Source organism: Mixophyes fleayi, chromosome 5, assembly GCF_038048845.1.
Source record: "Mixophyes fleayi isolate aMixFle1 chromosome 5, aMixFle1.hap1, whole genome shotgun sequence".
NCBI lineage: Eukaryota > Metazoa > Chordata > Amphibia > Anura > Limnodynastidae > Mixophyes > Mixophyes fleayi.
Window position 1 is genome coordinate 33,307,161 of NC_134406.1, and position 20,205 is coordinate 33,327,365.

General features: G+C 38.8%; 1 protein-coding gene across 1 annotated transcript in view; it reads left to right on the forward strand.

Annotated features, from left to right (window-relative positions):
• The window catches only part of APBB1IP (amyloid beta precursor protein binding family B member 1 interacting protein), a 91,872-nt gene that overhangs the window by 59,234 nt on the left and 12,433 nt on the right, over positions 1-20,205 (forward strand). Inside the window, exons 8-10 of the mRNA XM_075211980.1 lie at positions 5,846-5,920; positions 11,605-11,748; positions 16,489-16,599. Coding sequence (XP_075068081.1) covers positions 5,846-5,920; positions 11,605-11,748; positions 16,489-16,599 — 330 coding nt within the window. The remainder of the gene's footprint in view (positions 1-5,845; positions 5,921-11,604; positions 11,749-16,488; positions 16,600-20,205) is intronic.

Below are 20,205 nucleotides of genomic sequence, written 5' to 3' on the forward strand. Positions count from 1 at the left end.
AAAAAATGTTTTATGTTGGCCTGGCATGGCTTTAAATGTATGCACTGTTTTTTTTATATGGCGTATAAGAATGGCAACCATATACCTGGAAAAACTGGGCGAATCCAGAGAGACAGTCAGCTTGATCCTTTCTGCATAGGTGCTGACTGGCAAATGTTAGCCCGGGAAACTCATTTCAGCAGCCTATTTGGAACATTTTAAAGGAAAAATGCAGGTAGCCCAGCCCAAAGTTTCCCACTATGGAACTGACACAAAGGGGGACGATGCCCCCATGCCCCCCAGCCCAGCCAGCCCCTGTTGCTGTACAGACTTCAATAGAACACTGTGTAGTATATACAGGATATGACTGTTTTTTTCATGTAGTACATGATAGCTTATTTGTACACTGAAATTTAAAGTTGATATTTGTGTGCTACATGAAGAAACAGTCAGTATTTAACTTATGTGCTAAACAGAATACTAATTTGCACCCCTTGCATTGTAACATGGTTTTGTCCAGGAGACTTTAATAAGAAGTTTCTTAAGTTAAGATCCTTAATGAATCAGGCCCATGGTCGGGAATTGAACTCATGACCCCAGTGCTGTGAGGCAGAAGTGCTAACCACTAAGCCACCACGCATTTTCGTGTCTGTATAACTCTTGCCGGCTTTGTAGTCATCGGAATAATGACTACCACCGCTCACTGACTCCCAATATATCCTTCAAGTGCAGCCTCTGTACCATTTCTGCTGGCAAATTATAGAGGGGCTAAGTTATTTACATTTAACAGTATGTCGGTAGCCAGCAGCCTTCTACCGACCTTAAAAGCATAGCAAGATGTCAACTTTATGTTGTGTAACATGTAAACTAATTAGCCCTTGTTTATATATTGGAGCAGAAAATGACTCATGGTAAATCTGTGTGTTTGCGTGGGTAGCTATTCATTTCATCCTCATCAGTCACTTTGCTACACTCCATTAGTAATGTCTAAAATACATTTACACACGGTAAAACTCCATATACAACATATTATTCAAGTGGCTTGTAATAGCTATCTCTCTAAACAAGCATCTTACCTGTATACACAATATAAACCATTACAGTTCTATTTTCTCTGACGTGTGGATTACATCAAAGGATCAACTGCTTCTCTTGCACAATTTTAAATCTTAACTAAACAACTCTTAAACTATAAAGCATCATATATTCATTACTGGAGCAATACATGCCTAAAATATCCCAGAACTTATTAATAAAATGTGATATTATTCAAGCAAATATTAAAAAATGGACAATTCACTTAATTGTTGCTCTAAGCAATAACATGATTATGCATTATATCATTTTGGGAGAACTAAATATAGAGCAAAGTAAGCAATATATTTAGATAGTGATATTTGTATGGAAGCTATTTCATACTTAGTTCGCCTCATATACAAAGCCAAACTGGGATTCCGCAGCGCAGTTCATTTCGCGCATATTTATGGACATAGATAGGTGCGCGTCCGCATCCTGGGTTTTGGAATTGTACATTATAGAAAGAAAGAAACAAGCTGTACAAGTTTCTGGCAAATTACTGAAATAGTACACATTACATTGGGGTGTTTTAGCTAAGAAAAAATATTTTTTCTTAGCTATCCTCCTACGAATCATTATCTTCGTTTCAATAGCTCTCTGTTCGACAAACACCCAAGGCTGCCAGACACAGACACGGTCAATCGGCTACACAGACACAGACTCAAAGCTCTCAGCATGTCACGTGATGGCAGAGGGGGGAGAAGGAGGATGTCACAGTGCAGACTGAGCTCAGAGGGGTGTTCCAAAGACTCTCTGCTCACTCCATCATGTGCCATGTGACTATGGTTACCAGGGTAGTCCATTAAATCATTAATAGCAGCCTGAAGTAAAAAACAAGGGAAAATGGTAAATACCAACATTGTTCTTATAGCCTGCCACAATGATTTATGTTTAAAAAAATGCACTTGATTTCCTCATAGGATTGCTGCTTTGATTCAGGTTGGATCATATTGGCTGTAACTTTTAGTAATATCGGATAATAGTCATGACTTAGCTCTCTCACTTTTTTTCGGGGGGGGGGGGGGGGGTTGAGGGGAAACACCCCCTTAAAAATCCTCCGTGCGCCCCTGTGGAGATCATCATCATCAACAACATTTATTGAAATTCATTTATTATTCCGTAGCACTTTACAATTGGGAACAAACAGTAAAAAGGCAATACTGGGAAATATAGACAGACAGAGAGGTAAGAGGGCCCTGCTCGCAAGCGAACAATCTATGGGGGATGCCCCCAGGACTTATGCACAATAATTATAGGTGTGTATTGGTAAGGCATACAGGGTTCCAGAGCCAGAAAACCACAGATACATGAAAGCGAGGGTCTAGTCAGGACAGGTTCAGCAACAAACTGGCAGCACCAAATGAGAATCCAATAGCAAGTTAAGAGTCAATAACAGTTGGACAAAAAAACTAGTATATATCAATATCATTATTCTTAGGGCTTTATAAGTTACTATTTATTGTATATAAAGTGCAAAGAAAAATATATTATTGCCAAAGTTAGTAAATATATCTCAAAGGAGAATGTACTACACAAATGTTTGCCTAGACAATACTTGACGTGCTTGAAGTGCATCTGTTCAGCAGCAATGTGCCCTGAAAATTATTTAAAAAAATGTTGACAAGAATGTGGATGGACACCTAATTTTCCTAAAAACCCAATCTGGTTTCCCAAAACCATGTAAGTAAATTGTATTTATTTCACACAAATGAAGATGGATGAGTAACATGTGGAAGGGTTTTTGTTTTTTTTTGACCGTTTTCAGAATCTCACATTGTTGCTGCAGAGTAGGACTTTAATTCCAGAAAAGCTATTAAGCTCTTGTTGCCTGTGTGAGAAGCCTTTTGTGATGCTGTACTCCTCACTGCTGGAGGCTGCTCCATTCTGTGTGCCTAAGATATTAGGTCATTGAACAGACACAGCTGCAAATAATCCCAATCTTGTAATTGACCTCTCCATGTGGATGAAACATAACTCAGAACATTTTTACAGGTATGAAACATTGGGATTTATATATAAGTGTCTAATAGTGATGGGTAAAAAGATAAATTATACCCAGGTTCCGTTTTGGGGGGCAGCCAAAGGGAGTAGCCAAACAGATCTATTCAAAGTGGAGAGCAATATCATTTTCTCTCTTCACTTCTCTTCCTTCCAAATGTTTTTTTTCTCCCCATTCCACCAGCAGGTGGTTATATAGACCACTAATTCACTTTGGCACTGTGGCCAATTGGCACTGCCCACTCCTATCTGAACGGGGGTTGAAGATGTAGGGACTGAATATGTAGCAGTTCTGCTACACTTCATTGAAGTTCCGGTAAACCTGGCCAGATCTGGATTTATGGAGAGGCCACAAAGGCCCCCTGGCTGAGATTGGAACATTTACATGGGACAGCACCATGGGTAAACAATGTGTTAAGCTATTACTCCAGTCCAGTTCTTGTCCAGTATCTTGTCCAGTTCCCTCTCTGCATTGAGTCTGGACAAGATAATTACTAAGCTTTCTGGTCACATATTTATAATGAGATAGACACATGGGTGTATCTAAAAAAAATCCTTATACAATTCTTATTAAAGGGTCCCCCACTTGATGGATGTGATTATACAATAAGACTCTCCTCTGGTCTACAAACTTTCAAGCGTTCTCTGAAAACCCACCTCTTCAGACAAGCTTATAATATTCCTCAACCACCCTCTTAACCTCACTACATTACCCTATTACCACCCGTCACAGAATTTCACACAAGACAACTTCCCCCTAACCAACATTGTTCTGTGACAGGATCATTTAGCTTATGGGTCACTTTTACATTTGCAGTCTGGCTGGGCCGAAATGCAAATGTAGACTTAACCTCATGTGTCAAACTCCCATTGTCCCATAGATTGTAAGCTTGCGAGCAGGGCCTTCTCACCTCTTTGTCTGTTTTACCCAGTTTGTTTATTAGTTTACTATGTTTGTCCCCAATTGTAAAGCGCTACTGAATATGTTGGCGCTATATAAATAAATGATGACGATGATGATCATAGCAGTAGATTTTGAATCCAGCCTTGTTGATACAACCCCTGAAGAGATATGGAAAGTTGTGGTGCAATTTTGCACACATTGAGCTTTGTGACGGAACATTTCAGCAATGTCATGGCGGGGTGAAGTTCTGTTGATACAATCTTTGAGTTCTGCTTTTGCTACACATTCCTGCACTGTATTTGTAAATTTTTATTCTGTGGAATATAAATTCTATGAATAGAGATGGGACAGTTACAGTCAATTAATTCTCCTGTGTGGTGTGATTGGGGCTGTACTGGAAATAGGGCCAAATTCCACCAGTGAAATATGCAACATTTCAATGCCAAGTGAGGAATGAGACACATATGGCATGGTGTAGATCAAACACATGTACATTTCAGGATAGTATTTATTAATTAACCACAATGGCCTGATTAATTAAGGAAAGCAAAGCAAACAAAGGAGTAAATTTGCTCCTAGACAAACCATGTTACAATACAAGGGGTGCAAATTAGTTTATTATTCTGCGTATAAGGAAAATTTTGGCTGCTTTTACATGTAGCACACAAATACCTGATAGCTTTATTTTTACACTGAAATTTAAAGTTGATGTAGGACATGCCCTACCCCAACTATAAATCTGCCCCGGGATTATAAATGTATCTCCCCCTCCAATACAGCATGGTTTTGCAAAGATGTAAATTTACTTCTTTATTTTGCTTTGCTTGCCTTAATCAATCAGGCTCAATGTCTGTAATCTTTAGTCGGGAATTGTACTTAGATAAACTACTGAGAGTTAATTGCAAGTTAAGAAGATTCTATCAAATATGATTAAAGGTCAAGAATAAAACATCCTTTAAAAAAGGAAGCTACATACTTGAAAATACAATGAATGCTAAGCTTGTCTTATATATTATACAACATGGGATTTTCATACAATGTAGGGCCATCCTTAGGATTATGGAATTATCCTACTGTACATAATAAATCACTTTGCAGTTCATTGATATACAATAGGGCTGAGACTAATCCACTTTATACAGCACAGCAGTTGCAAATATATAATTGATCATGTAGTGTTTTAAATTTAGAAATTACAATTCATGTATTACTCCTTAAGAACAGTAGGAAAATCATTATAGCGGACAGTCTGCTGTACAAGGGCTGATGCCGTCTAAATGGCACAATATAACAGTTTCCAGTGAGTAATTTATGTCAGCATGTACTTGTGGCTATAAAGACTGAGTAAGAAATTTGTCATGAAACCTCCTTCAAGTCACCCTTAGACATGATTGTTTGGAAGCGCTTGTGTCTATTCTATTGAGCATATGAGTAGGTCTGCAGGAAACACAGCCGTTCACACTTATTCTGCCGACATTCATCATACTGAATGGAATATTTATTTCCTAATAATGAATGCTAATGTTCATTTTAATACTAATTGCATAAGCTTTGTATTAAACTTAAGTATTGCTTTTGTTTCAGATTTCAGTAACAAAATATTTCAAAGCTAGATGGTGTTTTGATGATGGATCTGAGATACATCACATTTCACCATTAAACAAACCTAGTGGAATTGCAGGAAAAATATTAGTAAAATTAATAATTTAAACATTCTTCTAACTGGACATTTTTCCAAAGCATTCCTTTTGGAAAACTTCACAGAGATGTTTAAACATTTTGAAAATATTTGTCTTTGTAATAAGTCTAAGAAACTGTTGTCACATAGTTTGTGATTGTGTATTTTGTTTATTTTGTGTGTTTTAAGTATTGTGTATTTTTTTTCAGAATTTCTACATGGCCAGGAAAGGAAGCGCAGATATGAAGGACATGAATGAGAAGAATAAAATGTCTTTACTGGAAGTAAGGATAAACAATACTTTATGCATTCATTCATTTTCCCAAAAATGTTTCTTTGATTGTTTTTGCAATCAAGTTGAATTTATGAACCATGTATCACATAGCTGTGTGTTTGGCACAAAATCTCACATCCGTGTAACAGGAGACTAACATCTCTACTCTGTATTGTGAGAGGACCTTGCTCTTTCTGCTATGTAACTCTCAGTCTGTAGCTTCCAGCTTGCCGCCATGTCCATCCTCATGACACTGCAGTTATTGTGTATAGACCTGTCCTCACTGACACACTGTCACATCCGGGTTCACTCCCAAGAGGGAAAACTACGCCAGTGAACGGTCAACGGTGTTTGTCACCTCATGCTGCCTCCCTCCCCTTCAATCGAGTTGTGCTTACAGATTCTCAGCTGCCCCAAAAACCTGTGCACAAGTCAGTGATGGTTATCAGATAGCCATTATTAAAGTTATTTTATCGTTTACCAATCATTGTCTATTTGATTGTGTGGTTTCAACTCACAAAGTGATTTATTAGTAAAAGCAAAAGAATAACAATTAAATAAATAAGTACAGCCGATACATACGCCGCGCTGCTGGATCCAGCTTACAGTCATTTAATCCTGAAGTCTGTGGTCAAAGAGGCTGTAAGCTGATTCCAGAGAGCAATATATGTATACATTTGTTGTTACAGTAAATACAATACAGATGACTTGGATGTTTCCATAGGTTCCAGCTCCAGGACAGTCCACTATAGTGTAGTTCATAGGTCTGTTCAAACGACACCCTCCAAGGGTGGGGGTCAGCTCTCCAAGGGTGGGGGTCAGATGCATACCAATCTTCCCGCCGACAGCTAGTTCAAACTGGTCTATTTACATTTTACACACAATACTATTCTGATCACTAATTCTCTATATTCCAGAACTAGCATACACGAAGTGCGATCTCATAGCCGATGGAACCGAATCATAAGAATAAATAGGGGATTAGAATGACACCAAACATGATATGTTTCCTGTAACCTGAACCTTAGATCTCCATAAAGTGCTTCTTACCATTATCATATATAACTATAAATTAAATAACATTTGTTCATAAACGACTGTGGGTGGGAACTATTATAAAAATGAACTATGTACAAGTGAATGTGTAAGTGTAAGTGTATGCGTGCGTTATTTATCGTGCGATTGCGCCACAACACGTGGCGAACTGATCGCAATCGCACAGTAAACCAATATTAATCAATATAGTTTCTTTCATACAATTATATGACTTTGACAGAATACATGGTAATAAACCTGAGGAACAACAGGAATAGAACAGGATCCAAGTATAGAGATACAAAATGCAAGGTCAATGTCAAGCCAGGTTTAGCAACAGTCAGGCAGATGCAGCACCAAATCATTATAGAGCGAAATGGTCCAAATTCAAAGGTGAGTACAGGCAGGTCAGGCCAAGTAGGTAGGCAAAATCAGAAGTCAGGTAGGGAAAAATACCAGAGAATCACAAGTAACAGGGTGTGTCCTAGGCTTATCTAGGCACTAAGGGGTAAATTTATAAAGCTGCAGGTTTGAAAAGGTGGAGATGTTGGCTATAGCAACCAATCAGATCCTAGATATCATTTATTTAGCACATTCTACAAATTAACAGCTATAATCTGATTGGTTGCCATAAGCAACATCTCCACCTTTTTATTCCTGCAGCTTGATCCATTTACCCCTAAATGTCTATGCATTGTGCACCTATCAATTATGTAAATGATTGATTAGAAAAGTAGTAAGTTGTTGCTATTTCTGGGAAGGTGGTGAGATGAGTAGCCTGCGGGTCGCAGGGTTGGATACCTCTGGAAAGGTGGCGATACTCAGAAGCCAGGTAATGCTGATACACTTGCGAGCAGACAGCAGGTAATGATGGAAGTAAGCAGAACAGGTTACACTGAGAAGCAATGAGCTGTAGAAAGCAGAATCACAGAGATCCACACAGGTGAACAACTCAGGAACCAGATAGATGATGAGCTGTGTATGCAGCAGTGGAATGAACAGCAAAACCACAAAGGCAGGTACACAGGTAAGAATAACCAGGAACAGGAGTCAAAGGAGAATGCTTCCTTTCAGGTAGAGTGACCTGATGATCTGGCCCAGACTGCTGGGTGAGGCTGTCTTTTAAGGAGTAGCAGCAGGTGAAAATCATCCTGAGATAACGACCTTAGTTCAGCAGGAAGGAAAACAGTTCAAGTGTCACAGTGGCCCCTTTGGTGGCATGGTGATACAGCAGGCTATATGTATCCAGATAATCCAACATAGCTCCTGGCAAACAGGAGCTGCAGGAGGCAGATAGTGACAAAACTAAGATGATGGCCTCACTTCCTCTCTCAGGGCACTGGACCACCTCCTGTCCCCGGATCAATACCCATCCATCTCACCTACCAGAATGGCTGTCCACAAGGTCTTTCACCATGCCCGACCACACAGGCTCGCGTTAATTATGCCACCGTCTACATCTGCTTACACTACAGTTAGAGATTAGCTAATTTTTCAAACCTGTTAAGCAAAATATTTTTATTGTTCCACATTTGGCAATGAAATGTTGCATGTTTCACAGGCAGAATTTGGCATTCAATGTTACCCAACTAGACCACACAGCAGAATGAATTTACTGTTGTCATCCTAACGCTATCCATACATTATAACTTACATAAAATGCTAATTTACAAAGACAAGGTGATAAAGGATTTCGGTGGAATAGCAAAGCAAAACCAGAAGTTGAAGATTAAACAGCCTAAATTTCAGACCCGATTCTATAAAGCCTTTTCTGGCCCGAAACTCACTTCACGTATAATTTAACCACAACGTTGCTCATCTCTAACTACAGCTAAACATCCCTTCATTACTTTTTTGTGACAACAAACACAGCACTTTGAAAATCTCCACATATGTCTTGTTTCCTAAATTAGGTTAGTTGGCCTCCTCTGTTCTTGTTCCAAGTATTCTGTTTTCTATAAGCACAATAGCTCAAGCTGCATTCTCTATCCGCCATATGTCTAATCAAAGCCTTGTAGCACAATAGAAGTGGTTCCTTATTTTAGTGTGTCAATATTGCCACTGTGTTGAGATTCTGTTAAGCACATTTTTGTTACATTCCACTTATACTCTTATTGTTATAGTTTTCTATCTACACTGCCCTTATTTGATCAGCTGTGGGGGTCATTGCAAGTTGCTTCATTCTGTGCTTTTTAGCCAAGTATTTATATTACCCATAAGACTTGTTTCATGTTTTGGTTGCATTCAGATATGACAGCTCTTGTGTGCTTTCTGCATTAGATACATATGCAACCAGAGAACAGCTTTAAGTTTCCTAGAACAAGGGAAATGAATAATACTGAATGACCATATAAGGACATGGCTCAAAAGCACAGAAGGGAGCTACTTGCAGGAGAACATGTACAAGCCTATAAGTTAAAGTCACTAGAAGGTGGTGACCCTGTATTTGCAAGTTTTCATTAAAGTGGAAATTGACATATATTAATAAATTATCTATACTGAATATTTAAAAAAATATATATGCTAACTTTGACTAATATTATCTGCTGTTAGTTTTGTATGAGATAATTAATTATTATTTCAACTAAATTAGACATGTTATTAAAGTGATATAAAAGTCAACTTTATGGGATTTTGACACATAAGTGTTGCTCTTATCATTTATTTTTTTCAGTCCCATTTCCCATAATTAAATAAATGAAAAACACCTTATGTTGACAATTCACATTTGATAAAACTATTGCAGTAAATACTAGTTATGGTGTCTCTCATCCACACTCATTACATCCTCCCATTCCCGGTTACAGGACTTTTTCCGGGCTGCACCCACTCTATGGAATTCTCTCCCTCGCACAATAAGACTTTCCTCTAGTCTACAAGCTTTCAAGCGTTCTCTGCAAACCCACCTCTTCAGACAAGCTTATAATATTCCTCAACCACCCTCCTAACCTCACTACACTACTCTATTACCACATGTTATACAACTACCCCTTGACCAACTTTGTTGGTCAACAGGATCATTTAGCTTATGAGTCACTTTAACCTTTGCAGTCTGGCTGGGCCGAAATGCATCAATGTAGACTTAACCTCATGTGTCAAACTCCCATTGTCCCATAGATTGTAAGCTTGCGAGCAGGGTCTTCTCACCTCTTTGTCTGTTTTACCCAGTTTGTTTATTAGTTAACTATGTTTGTCCCCAATTGTAGAGCGCTACGGAATATGTTGGCGCTATATAAATAAATGATGATGATGATGGCGATATTGGTAATTAGTCTGGTGTTGCAGATTGGATATTTATCGGGTATGTTTATAAATGTGGAAGATGAAAGAACACCTCAGACTCAAGAGTGGTTATCTGTGGACACCAGAACTATATAACATTTGATTTAGCAGAGTAAAAGTTATTTCTAGTGAAGCCAAAAAAAAATTGACAATCTGAGGTGCAAGATCAGTGCAATGGTGGTCAAGCGCAACAGGCTTTTCACCTTGCTGGATTAAATCCAATCACATTGGATTTAATACAGTTTGCTTTTGTCTATGATTGTATATGAGCGGGTCACTCAATGTACAATGCTTGATCAGTTTGGTCACATCTTACTGTGAGTGGGCAGCTTAATCCAAAATTCACTGACAATTCATCATCTATTCAAAGGCCCATAACATTACAAGATTACTACCAGGCAATAGGATAATACCAAGCTCAATTTCCCTGCAATTTCCTGCAACAGGCCAATCCAAAGAATGCACACTAATGTTTTTGAAGATGTAATTAACATCAATTAAAAACCCCAAGTCGAATGTAAACATATGTATAAGAATATGCATAAAAGCTTATACAGAAATGTATATGTGGATCCTTCATAGCATATCAATGTATCCTTGTTTTATTCCTTCTTAGTTTTCAGGAAGTCTCATATATACTTTATTAGTTTTCAAAGTAAAATTAAGTCCAAGAAAAATATTGAGATGTTGTAGGGAAGGGTGAGCACTTACCTTGTCTTTAATGCCAAAACAACGTTGATACATTAAAAAATCATTCAGATGTTGGTCATGGTTCACTGTCATAATTATATGGAAGTCTATCCCATTCCCAGTCGTTGCTTCTAACCATTAAATACACTGATCTGTTAATAACAATGTTTTCAACATGAAACTTATCTACCTTAAAAAAAAAAGAGACCGAGCGCGGCATTTACATTATCACAGCATTTTGTTTTGTCTTATACAGCAGAGTGCCGCTAACTTTGAGAAAGATCATTATTGCAGCCAGGGCCGGATTAACCATAGGGCTAACTGGGCTACAGCCCAGGGGCCTATGGCATCCAGGGGGCTCTTGAAAGTGCTCAGCAGCAGTATTGATCAGTCGGGGGCGGGCAGCTCGGATCACGGGGGGCCCTCACGGGGGAATGGAGGCCCCCTTAGCCCAGGGGCCTCCATTCCCTTAATCCGGCACTGATTGCAGCTCCCAGTGAACAAAACTGATATTGCCAAATGCATTTATGCCATTAGAATACACCACTTATCACGTTCTCAAGTATGCGTTTTCTAATAAATGTTTTTAATTTTTTAGTTTAATTCCAGTTTAAATGCCAGTTTCCTAATAACCACCATAAAGATATGACTTGTTCTCAGATAATAATTCCAGTTCTTCACTTGCAGCAAAGTTTCTGTGGCGCATCTGTGGTGGTGCCAGATCTGGAAGGCGCCTTCTATTTGAAAGATGATGGCAAAAAGTCCTGGAAAAAACGCTACTTTCTCCTGCGTGCTTCTGGAATTTATTATGTGCCCAAAGGAAAGACAAAGGTCAGTATACCAGAGTAAACCATTTAGGAATAAAGCAGCTCATGAAGGAAAGAATTCCCAGGGTAGATTCTTCTGGGCATGTCTGGTGCACATGGGAGTCTCCCTCGCCCGTGCCACTTGTGTAAATATTATATTTCTTATATTCTTTTGGTTTTAGGTGTGTTGTATTTGCATACATAGTGGTATTAGGTTAAACTAAAATACTTTATATGGAGACCTTGACATTCTTCTGATAAATGTAGCTGCGTTACGGACATTCCTCAAAGGATAGCTAACTTATTTTAGTTTGCTTTGAGCATGAGTGCAGAATTACCAGAGCCACCTAGGCTCACTGTTTTCATCAATAGGACTGTGTTGGCCAGGAATGCTAAATAGCCGTGTGTTAGTACAAATATTGAAATGAGACATTTTAGATGTTGCTGATATGATAACACATTCTTTGCAGACAAGCAAATATTGACTTAGTTTTAACATAATACCAACATTCTCTAATTCTTGGCAAGAAGTTTTACTAATGCAACATTTAATAGATTTTTGTGTTTCATTCTGTTAGTGGGGACAATAAACCACTTTCAATTATTAGACTTCTGAGTAATGTAATTTACATGGCAGCCTTTTACTTTAATATTAATTACACAAGCTTGTGCTGACACAGAATATTCACTTACAGACAGCCTGTTTCTGCCTTATATGGCTTCTTCAGTGCAGGACCAGTTGTTCTGTTCAGGATGTGAAGCACTACAGAGGCAGCCTCACTATAATATATAATGTTTGACATTTTTTTTTTTAAAAATCAAACTTTGTTACATTCTCAACAAACATATATGTCTACAAAAAAGGAATAAAGGTCAAAATACAATAATAAAAGAAAAAAGGTGGCAACAATTCAAAAATAATAATATTAGGATATGGTCCTTCCTTTGTTCTCCAGGCATTTCAGAATTCAGCCTTAATAATAAAGGCTGTCAAAATAATAGATGTCTCAGTCTCAGTAACTCAGGAGAGATGTAAGAAGAGCTTTAATTGATCTTTGCCTAAACTGCAAGACAATCAGTGTAGATTTGATCAGAGCAATCGATTTCTACAAACATAGGGCCTTATTTGTTGATAATTGTTGAAAGAGGTCAGATTAACTTAACCACCACTGAATACCCCTGAGGAATCTTCCTGGAGACCTGAGGCATACCACCCTGCCATATACAATTAGAGAGTTGATTCTAATTTCCAGAGATACAGTTTAATTCCTCATTAATAGTCCCCCTTGCTCAGTTCCTAACCCCCAGTAGTCAACCACTTACTCAGCAGTGGTCCTCTAGTTTAGTTAGCAGTCCACAGGAGTATTCCCTTAGCATATTTTCCAGTACCCAGTAGTAATCCTCCTAGTATATTTCTCAGTCCCCAGCAGTAATCCTCTAGTATAATTCCCAGCCACCGTAGTAGTTTAGTAGCATAATTCTTAGTCCCTATTAGTAGTCTTGTAACATAATTCCCAGTCCATAGTAGTAGTCCTCTCTAGCATAGTTCCCAGTCCCCAGTAATAGTCCTCTCTCATAGTTCCCTCAGTAGTGGTCATCATCAGCATAATATCAATCTCCAGAAGTGGTCCCTTTGTACAGTTACCAGTGCCCTAACTTATTTCTATGTCATCATTAGTAGTTCCTTAGCTAATTCCATATAATAGTCCTCTAGCATAGTTCCTAGTCCCCAGTACGAGCCTCTTAGCATTCATAATTCAGTTTTTTAGCTGAATGTACTGCTACAACTATAGGTACATCCCTAGGTGCCTGGAACACAGGGAAACAAAATGATTTGCCCAAGGAGTTGACACCAGGATTCAAACTATGATCTTCAGCAAATCTCACAATGTAATTTCTTTAAAGCTAGTGCCTAAACCAATACACTACTCCTTTTTATAGAGAGAAATGGAAATGTGCGAAGATAAGAAACCTATTTCCCTATATTTCAGTTAAAAGAGAACTAAATGTAACCATACTGATAAATAAGATTTATTATTCTTATAGCAATAATAAGAAACTAGGTATCAGAGTTGATTTTTAGTCATAATTTCTGGGCATACCTCCGCCTCTATGAAACTAATTACACTGACATCTTTCACTGCCTTACTACCTTAGAAGACTAAGACATCAAAAGCAAAAACAATTTATATAATATTAACACATATCGATTGGATCTTCCAGGTTTAACCCATAAAAAAATAAAAATGGTAATGGATTCTGTGGAATCATAACAATGTAATAAATTGCCTTCAGTCCTGCATCATTGCATTGGTTAATATATATATCGAGCAGGTAAATAATTATATACCGATTTGATGAAGTTCTTTGTCACGTGGAATATTATAAACAGTGAGATTCAACACAGCATGAAATGATTGTATCCAAACAGCTCTCGGTCCCGGTTATCTCAGGTTGCCATAGCAACTATTCAAGAACAAAAGGAGAGTCTTTAACAAATGGCAGGGAAAAGGTGCCCCACAATATTCTTCTTTGTAATTTTAAATACAAAGAAAATAAAAGGCATTCTGTTCTCCACATGGAACAGCAATTTTAAATTTATAAAAAAAAAATGCGATTGGAAATTGATTTTTTTTTTCTGAAATAAAAAATGGTGTCTCTTCTATATAAAAGCAGAATGCAGGTACACGAAAAGAATGTGACTCATCATTAGGTAATTTTATTGAAAACCAGGTAAAGCGACAGTTGGTGACGTCAACGATTTTCTTTGAGCTGAGAGGAACAGTATGACACAACAAATACCTCCCCTTCTCTATGTGTGTTTGTGTATTGTAATGCAGTCATGTTGCATATTCCCTTGGGTGAAAATAAGCCCAGAATGTATCATAAACCTGTATGTTTGTCTGTTAAAAAATAATACAGCACCTGCTATAGTGCACTAAACATACGACTGAACAAAAGATTATTGTATGCAGCAGCTATTAGATTATACCTGTCGCCCACACACATTGGAGGTAGTGATGGAAGTACTGTTATGCAAGGAATTGGCAGCTATGGGGCCCAGCAATGCAGATCAAATTGCTCCTTAGGCCCCCAGTCTGCTTTTTTGAGCTGGGCCCCTCTGCATTCTCAGTAGAGCAAAGTCGGGGCCTTTGGAGGGTAGACTGGCAGACCCCTTCCCCAAATTCACTAGGAACTTCTGACATCAATATGATACGAGGCACCGTGTGTCTCATGCCTCAGGGATTACATGAGTTCCTAGTGCATTAATAGGCTGCATTTTCATGAACATTGGTTCAGGCTAAATCAGTGTTACCAGACATACCAGTTTACGCACATAGCTCCCCAGTTCCTGGGTGTCCCTGAATGTTTCCCTGGTACTAGCAGAAAAGAACTAGTGTTCTATGGATTGAAATCTGCTTGTACATTAGCCATTAGCATTAGGGTCTGCTTGGTATACCACCATGAAGATTGAGGCCACTTTGTACATCTGCCACCAAAATTGGAATGTGTGTTATAAAGTAGACTCCAAGATTAGGTTTTGCTTTCTGTACTAACCATCTGTTTGGGGAATGTATTTTATACTAACCATTAAAATATGGTCTGTCTTGTAAATTAGCCATCTAATTGTTGTCTGTACTGTGCACTAGCCATCAGATTGAGTTCTGTATTTTATACTAGCCACTAGATTGGTTTTGTGATCTAGCAGATTGGGGTCTGCCTTGTGTTCCAGCCATCAGATTTGGATCTGTATTTTACACTAGCCATTGGGTTTGGTTCTTTATTGTGTACTAGATTTCAGATAAGGGTCTGTATTGTACTCTAGCCATTGGATTGGACTATTTGTTCTACACTAGCCATCAGATTGAGCTCTGCATTGTGCACTATCCATTAAATTGTGTACACTTGTCAACGGTACATTTGCATTATGCACTCTCAGTCAGATTGGGGTCTGCATTATACACTAGCCAACAGATTGGAGTATTTACTTAGCCATGAGGTTTGGGTCTATATTTTACAACAATCATAAGATTGGGTTCTGTTTTTTTACTAGTCATTTTATTGGGCCCGCTGTGAATAGGATCTGTTTTGTAGCTACTAAATTGGAGTCTGCTTTTTGTTTAGCAGAATGTGTTCTGCTAAACAAAGTATGTTACAAATGTCTCTGTTGTTTTCACAAAAAATATGTGTGCAGTGCAAAAAGAGATCAATGGATTTTACTTGACAATGTTTTATGCCCTACACTTATACATGGGAGGTGCCACTTATGCATGGATCAAAAACAGGGATGCACTAATGCATCCCTGGTTTTGATTTGAAAAATGTAGTCAACTTACACAAAACAGCTGCCCTCACTGTGTATAGAAGATGGGTGTACTTTAAGTACTTGATAAATTCCTTGCATTATTAACAGAGTCATAATTTATTGATGTATTTTATGCGGCTTTTCTAGAAGAAAAAGTATGTTGAGAAGTATTTTATTCAAAATATATCGCTCTTCAAAAATGATGTAAAAGAAATATTGTTTAAGGGCTTTAAGTAACCTACCTATTATGTCCCAGAAAATAACATTGCAGCTTTATGACTTGAACCAGAGACAAAGTAAAAACACAAAGAATCATTGTAATAGAACTTTAGTTACTGTTTTATTAGACATGTGCACCAAAGTCAGTTCATTGAATGTTTATTTTCACTAAATGTAAAACTGTGTGAGTATATTAATTTTCCTCTATTCCTCAATTGCCTCCATGTGTTTGTTTTGCAGACGTCTCGTGATTTGGCATGTTTTGTACAGTTTGATAATGTCAATGTTTATTATGGTACCCAGTATAAATTAAAATACAAAGCTCCGACCGATCACTGCTTTGTCCTGAAGGTATGTTCCTTGTATAAATTTAAGTTAAAAAAAAAATGATTTAACTGATTATTAAAGACGTTAAGGTAATCAGAAGTTTATTTAGCCAATTATGAATGGTTTGTTATTTCAAAATGGGTTTAGTTAGGTTACTCATCTACTCAATTATTCCCGTGTTTTTATCACAAATAAATACAGCAGTGAAATGTTCACAGGCCATAAAATGATTTACTGGGTGCAGGACAACTTTGCAAAATAGTACTGTTTTTTATTTTACTTCAATTATAAGAAAAAATTTGGCCTCTCCAAGGCCCCTTGTTTATTAATTTGCAGCGATAATACAGATTGTCTTTCACCACTTATCGCAGCAATAGAAAATACATTTTCGCTGCAATTTACAGAAAATATATTGGAGGCAGCTGATACTACCCAGGAGCTGTAAGTCTTCACTTGCCCCTTTACCGGGCCAGTCTCATCATCATCATCATCACCATTTATTTATATAACGTCACTGATTCCGCAGCGCTGTACAGAGAACTCATTCACATCAGTCCCTGCCCCATTGGAGCTTACAGTCTAAATTCCCTAACATACAGACAGAGAGACTAAGGTCAATTTAATAGTAGCCAATTAACCTACTAGTATGTTTTTGGAATGTGGGAGGAAACCAGAGCACCTGGAGGAAACCCACGCAAACATGGGGAGAACACACAAACTCCACACAGATAAGGCCATGGTCAGGAATTGAACTCATGACCCTAGCGCTGTGAGGCAGAAGTGCTAACCACTTAGCCACTGTGCTGCCCCATATGCATGATCTCATGGAATATGCATATGTGGGATCCTGCAAGCATGCTCGGGTATTCATTTTGGAACGGAAAGCCAAAGTTTGAGCTTTAAGTTACATTTATAAATAGAAAACAATGCTTAAAAATATATATAAAACAATAATAATTATTATTATTTGAAAATATTTATATTTGGAAAACAAGTTTTATTTAAATAATTTTTCCCTTTCTTTTTTTCCTCTGAGATGGGGATAGCAAAAGGAGAATTGCGGTCTATATGTACCGCTGCAGCACTTGCAGGGCCGGTGCAAGGTCTGTAGGCGCCCTAGGCAAACTTTCAGCCTAGCGCCCCCCCCCCCCCTCTCCCCCCTGGGTTTTCACCTTAAAAAAAAAAATACAATTTATAATACCCAAAAAATAAATAAATTAAATATACTTACCGTTTTTGATGATCAGATGCAGGGAGGCTCTTCCTAAATGGCTGCCCACCGCTCCTCAGCTTCTTTCCAGAAAAAGGAGAAGGGTGGAGCAGCCTGTGCATGCTGGGAAGAGAGGGGGGCGCTGGGTAAACTTTACTCCTGACAAACAGGGGCACAGCCGGCGGCGCCGGGTAAACATATGTCACCTGATCACTGACGTCAGTGATCAGGTGTGCAGCCCGGGCGCATCTGACATCGGCGGCGGCGGACATTTAAAAAACAGCGGCGGCTCCGCGCCGCCGCTGCACCTCTATCCCACATCTCTCCGCTGACTAGATTTTCAATCTAGTCAGCGGCAGCGGCGCCCTGCAGGACCCGGCGCCCTAGGCAATTGCCTAAGGTTGCCTAATGGGAGCGCCGGGCCTAAACACTTGTTAAAAGACTACCCCTTGACTTGCATGGGGAAGCTTTTGCCAAAGCAAATTGCATTACCAAGACCTCCTCGGTGAACACCAAGAGGGAAGTGGTGCGATGACGCAATTTGTGCTATAATATGCTCCATGGTGCAAACTGTGGCACCATACTTTCTGTCTCCGGCACCCACCAAAATTGTGATATTAGGCCAGGGGAGGGCTGGCAAATTTTAGCCGGGGGCAAGACTCAACTCAGCAGGCTCTCTGCCCCCCCCCCCCCCCCCCCCCCCAGCCCAGCCTGCCCCTGCATTAGGCCACTGTCAAGTGAAGTATGAAATGTTGGCATGCATGGCACTAACTTGGAAAAAGTAGTAATATTCTTGAAAACTGGTGTAATATGTGGTGCTGACCATAGCAACCAACCATGTTCTGTTATTTTTATAACGCAGTTTAGCACATGTATATAAACATGTGGTTTCCTGCAATTAGGAAGAATACGTCTTACCTTTGCATCAGTTTTCATAGGTTACCTCCTTACCACAGGGCCCTATAATCATTTGTGATTAGTATTGTACAGTGATGCTGATGAACAGCTTTCAGCAGCTGTCTGGTTAAATCTAGGCCAATCTCTGGCTACTCAGAAAATCACTGCAATCTCTACAGACAGCCATCGAAACATAACTCATAAGAAAACTCCTGAAGGACTTACGTACATTGCAGCCCAACCTATAGGAAAAGAGCATTTCAGCTGATAGTTATGACAGATGAAGAGCACAGATCTGAAAGTAAATCGTGTAAAACGTGTACAGTGTGTACACATGAATCAGCTGCTGATCGGGACTTTCAGTCATTGGTAAATCCGTTAATGATATCACATCCGGAGATTTTCTGTTGTTTGTACCCAGCCTAACTCTGATTTCTGCTTGTATTACACTATCCAGTTGTGTCAGTGGTAATCTCACCAGGCTGCTGCACATTTCTATTCAAGGACGCTTTATACCATTAGAATATACAATTGGAAGTAACTCACCAGAAAATAATGATATCTGCAGCACAGGAGAGATAACGGTTTAGATGTACAGTTTACGAAACCTTCTCACATCACAATCAATGACTTAAATCAATGTCCTGCCATTAGCAGAATGTGTATGTCAGCAGATTTTTTATCTTCTTTTTACCCTCATTATTGCTTTTAAGTCACACTTTTTAAAAGAAAATACAAGATAAGCTGAACACTTCCATTATCATACTTTACTTTTGGCTCTTGGCATAAATACCACATTATCAGCCACCTCCATTACCATCATGAGACTTCCAAGTCAGTAACAGCTGATATTTTAGAGCTTCTGTGAGTCATTAAGGGTTGTTGACAAGCAGCGACAAGGTGACCTGTCTGCTTTTATATTTGCATTAGTGCCTCTAATTATCTGACAAACACATTTCAAGGGGCACAGCCAATTCCTGGAAGTAGATGTATCAAACTTTCTAAAGAGAAAAAGGTGCCCATAGCAATCAATCAGCTTCTAGGATCATCATCATCACCAGCTATTTGCGTAGCGCCACTAATTCCGCAACACTGTAAAGAGAACTCGCTCACATCAGTCCCTGCCCCATTGCAGCTTACAGTCTAAATTCCCTAAAATAAACACACCGAGAGACTAAGGTCAATTTGATAGCAGCCAATTAAGCTACAAGTATGTTTTTGGAGTGTGGGAGGAAACCCATGCAAATATAGGGAGAACATACAAAATCCACACAGATAAGACCATAGTCGGGAATTGAACTCATGACCTCAGTGATATGAGGCAGAAGTGCTAACCACTGAGCCACTGTGCTGCCCAATACTTACTAGATAAAAGATAGCTAGTATCTGGTTGGTTGCTATGGGCAACACCTCCACTTTTCCTTTTTTCTAAGGTTATATAAAGCTATACTCTGGTCTTTGAAAACACCCTTGTAAAAGGAGGAATGTGTGTTTGCAGATATTCCATTAAAGTAGAAAAGTAA